The sequence below is a fragment of the Nannobrachium achirus genome (assembly GCF_963921795.1).
Source record: "Nannobrachium achirus genome assembly, chromosome: 6".
Taxonomy (NCBI): Eukaryota; Metazoa; Chordata; class Actinopteri; order Myctophiformes; family Myctophidae; genus Nannobrachium; species Nannobrachium achirus.
In genome coordinates this window covers 62,850,640-62,855,205 of record NC_137815.1, presented here as the reverse complement: position 1 = coordinate 62,855,205, position 4,566 = coordinate 62,850,640, and the positions used below count along the sequence as shown (strand labels likewise).

Genomic DNA, 4,566 nt, shown 5'->3' with positions numbered 1-4,566 from the left:
TATAACTCAATAGCTGGTGCATGTTGCATTACTATTAAAATGCATTATGTTGTGTACCAACTAAAATGGCTCATGCATAAACATCATAATTATGTAGCCTAGCCCCTTTGGAATACTTGTCATGAACAGCACTACAATAAATATTTAGATTTTGAGGTATTTTAATTATTGACACCATTTATCAAAATCTCTGGACCAAACAATTTAAACGGGTACTTCCTCTTGTAATTTGATACGTTAATGAGCCATACAAAAACAAATTACCAATTTAGCTGGTATGATGACTGGGCCACCAGCCTTGGTTTTATGTTACATGAGGCAACAATGAATTGGCTTCATTTATTCTTTGGTTATAGCTGTTGCTGACAGCTTCTTCACACACTATTCAGTTGACTAGCCTACTTAGCAAATGTGCAGTTTATATCAATTAGGCTTAATGATTAAGCCTTAATCACATTCACATGAATGTTTAGGCTTATCACATTAACATTAATGTTTTTTTTATGATGTGCTTTTGCCCCAGCCTATTGCTGTAGACTTGCTATAAAGCAATAGAATAACCCTTATGTGAGGAATTTATTTGAGAAATGTATATTGCCCACACACACACACACACACACACACACACACACACACACACACACACACACACACACACACACACACACACACACACACACACACACACACACACACACACACACACACACACACACACACACACACACACACACACACACACACACACACACACACACACACAGAGAAAGATCAGTGAAACAATATTCTTGTTCAAAAATATTTCGTCTTGTTTTAATAAAAACACAATTAAGTACATTGTAAGAAACAATATCTTTTCACGTAACGTGACATTGTAATATACAATACAATCTTTCGCTCAGGAATCTGAGAAATGTAAATTTCCTTTAACAAAGTTCGACAAAGATTTCTACGTAGGTTTACAACAAGATACAAAAACGTAGCAGAAATATTAGCTCTCTTTTTAGAAACTCTACAAAGCAACAAGCAACGTTGCACTGGAAGCCTAACTGCCGTGTTCTCCCGGCTAACCCAGTCTATTTGTCTGGACACCAGTCTTTCTCCAATGGGACCTCGGATGAATCGAGGGCCTTGAGTTGACAGATCCTCTCCTTAAGAGCATGTCCAGAGAATGTTATTTTCTATAGCGTGGGAGTTCGAAACGTCCCTACTCGGTTCAAGGTTCTCTTTTTTAAATGTGGTTGAAAGTCACATCAGGTAATAGCCTTGTTCGTTCTTCTTGGGTGCTGGAATGATGAGACTCCATGCCTTTTCATGGATTCTAGCGGCACATGATTCTGTCGTCCGAGCATCCATTCTGCAAGGAAAGAACAAAATATGTTTTAGAACATCATCCTGACATCGATACAGGGACAGTTTACAAAGCATAGCCTATAGATCTGTGGTTCTCAAAGTGGGATTTCATAGGTTCCTTTATGGGAGTCTAAATTGACCCTGTAACTTTGACAGTGTACAAATGGAACCAAATGAACCATAACAGGTCCATTTGGTTCCATTTGTACACTGTCAAAGTTAAGGGGAGACATTGAAATGTCCCCAAGTTTGAGAACCACTGGCGTATAAATGCACAACTGACAGTGCCATCATTACGCATGACGCACAGCCTCTATGCAACTTTAACGCACAACTTTCTGGCATATGGACTTGGATAGTTTGTTGCGTTAAGCGTTTAAGAGACAACAGTCATGGAAGAGACATTTACCTCGACTGAGATGCTGGCGAGCTCCGCGTTCAGGGTGGTGAGCGGCGTGCGCGGCAGGCTGCCCGCGGCGTGCTGGCGGCTCTTCTCCGGCTCGTCCAGCTCGACCTGCAGGTCCCAGATGTAGTCGATGACGTGCTGAAGGATCTCCACCTTGCTCGCCTTCTTGTTGGTGGGCAGCGTGGGCACGAGCTCCTTCAGCTTGCTGTAGCAGCTGTTCATGTCCTGCAGGAACACGGTCATCTGCTCGTCGAGCAGCGGGATCTTGCACTTGGTGATCGCCAGGCTCTGGTCCGACAGGCAGCGGACCATCTCCTCGCCGCCGACCTTGCTCTTCAGTGCGCAGGTAGATCCAACAACCTTCATCTTGACTTGTTAACTTGAATGTGTAGTTCCCACAGGAATGCAGAGGAAAACGATGGTTGAGGTGGGGAAAAGCCGAGTAGCTTTTAAGTTACAGTGATAACAGAGTCTTCTCCTAACGCTTGGAGAGATGTTGACACTGGAATGTTGACAGTTTGAAACGTCCACATGGTTGAACCCCCCTGGCTTTATAGTTGAGCGAGGCTGTAGGGGCGTTCCGACGGCGTCCTGTTTGCGGGTGGGAGCCAATGGGGTGGCCGCGTTTGTATTGGCGGGGCGGTTCACGACTGTTTTCTCGGCCAATGGCGGCGCGCGGCTGGTTATCGAGATTTACAATCTGTTTGAGGGATGGCGTTACAAATGGAAACAAATGTGTGTCTTTTACGGGTGATATGTGGGAATCCAGCTGTCCACGGCTTGGGGACTCTGCAGGTGTAGATTGCCTGGGGACAGTCAAGGGGGTTGGTGAATGCATGGGTATGTGCAGTGCTCTGTGAATGTGTGTGTGGGATGGGAAGGCATGAATAGGATGAATGCTTGATGATAATTACCGTCACGTCCTAGATTTGACTCTCACCATTTAGGATGGCACCACAGATGTGGGTGATAATGGTACATTAAACTAAGAGAAGTAATTAACAGTTTTTTGGGGGGAAAAGGCTAGCTCGACTGGGTGGTTAGGTCCTGTTTACTGCAATCTTTTCTTATTTAATCTGTTATGTCTTGCTAAACCACCGTGACTAAGCATACAAAACGAAAGAAAGTGCAGTTTATTAAAGCATTAGTTCGGAACATTGCAAAAAAATCACGAGGAAAGTGTGCTGATTATTTTAGTCAATTTCCTGCACTGTCATTCACATATGGCTGCCCCAGACAGTTCCATTCAAAGCTCTCTTTATAAGTTACAAACTGCACTTTCTTTCTTTTTTGAAAACACACAGACTCTCTTTTTCCTCCTTCTCGTGAAGAACGAAGCCCCTGTGAGCGACTTTCACGGATTCCTTCACATGTTCTCCGTGTGTGTGCTCAGCCTGTGTGTGTGTGAGTGTGTGTGTGTGCACATAGAAATTGCGTTGCTCTGTTCTGAATCTTCCTCCAGATTGTCCAAACAAGCCGAAGCAGACTGGCAGGCGCCAGCGCGGTGACGTCACCCATTCATCCGAGCCTTGACGCCTGTCAGCCTGGCGCCGCGCGGGCGGTCTCCATGGAGACCTCAAACAAGAGGCGAGCACTCCCCCATTCACCTGCGCTCTGCTGCCGCAAGACCCTGAGAACAAACTGGCTGCGGAGATCATCATTCATTTATCACCTTAAATCACTCTGATGAGATTACCGCCCCAGCGCACCTGCAAACGGCCATTGTCACCAGCTAAACATGAACAGTGTCCTTAAACCAAAAGAATGAGGGAGGAGGGGAGGGGAAGAGGGGAGGGAGGCTGCTTTGAAAAGGCAAAGCTATTCCTGCCGCATTTTACACAAATGTGCAGGACAATTCTTGCATTCCTGAACATGGCATTTTCACACAGCCTATCTTAAAATCCCCTTTTTACCCCTGGTGTTTTGGCAAGACTATTTTCAGTTCACAAACAATTATAATACAGTTTTTTTGTTTAGTTTTTCATTCTTTTACAAGACCCCAAATTATATGCACCCATTGTATGGCTCCTTGTTGTGAGGTATTTTATAATTAAAAAAATAAAATAAAAAAATGTGCAAAACAAATTGTTATGCACAATATTTTTACTTATGTTCTTATTATAATGCACAAAGGCTCATACAGCATGCAATGTCAATCCTTGTATACATTAAAAAATGCAAAATATAAAACTTTAAAGACATTTACTTAGACTTTGCTTTATTATAATATATTATAATATAACATTTAACCATAATGATTTTACACTGATTTGAGAATATAGCCTACAGATAACTGCAATAACAACAACTTCGGCATTGCTCTCTTGTAGCAAAGTTTACTACGATGGAGGACTGTTTCTTTCTAGCTGTTGCGGTAGCCTGTAAAAACTTTTTTTTTGTTACTTTCTTTTTTTTTTTCTTCTTTGATTTTCTTTTTTCTCTCTCTCTCTCTCTCTCTCTCTCTCTCTCTCTCTCTCTCTCTCTCTCTCTCTCTCTTTTTCTTTTTTCTACCCTCTGTCCTAGGTCGCAGCTGACAGGGCGGAGGGAGGGCCGGGTGGGCAGAACAATGGGAGTGCGGTGCAGGGATTGTGGGAGAGAATCTAGGCTGGAGCCACTGTGTCTGGAGCGCCCCTCCACTCCCCTCATCCAGCTTTTGTTCAGCTGCAAAAGCTATCAGCACTTCCTACTGACACCGACAATAACTCCACACAGCTGGGCCCTTTTTAGCCTGTTTACAGCACATCAAGGCAAGGGGAGAGAGAGAGAGAGAGAGAGGGAAGAGAAGAGACAGAGGAGGGGAAAGAAAA

General features: G+C 43.7%; 1 protein-coding gene across 1 annotated transcript; it reads right to left on the bottom strand.

Moving 5' to 3' along the window:
• Positions 1 to 796: 796 nt before the first annotated feature.
• id1 (inhibitor of DNA binding 1, HLH protein) lies at positions 797 to 2,338 on the bottom strand. Its single transcript, XM_080727437.1, has 2 exons — positions 1,763 to 2,338; positions 797 to 1,357 (listed from the first exon to the last, which is right to left on the bottom strand). The coding sequence occupies exons 1-2, from the start codon at positions 2,123 to 2,125 to the stop codon at positions 1,322 to 1,324; spliced, it is 399 nt and encodes a 132-aa protein (XP_080583563.1). The 5' UTR covers positions 2,126 to 2,338; the 3' UTR covers positions 797 to 1,321.
• Between the last annotated feature and the right edge of the window lie 2,228 nt (positions 2,339 to 4,566).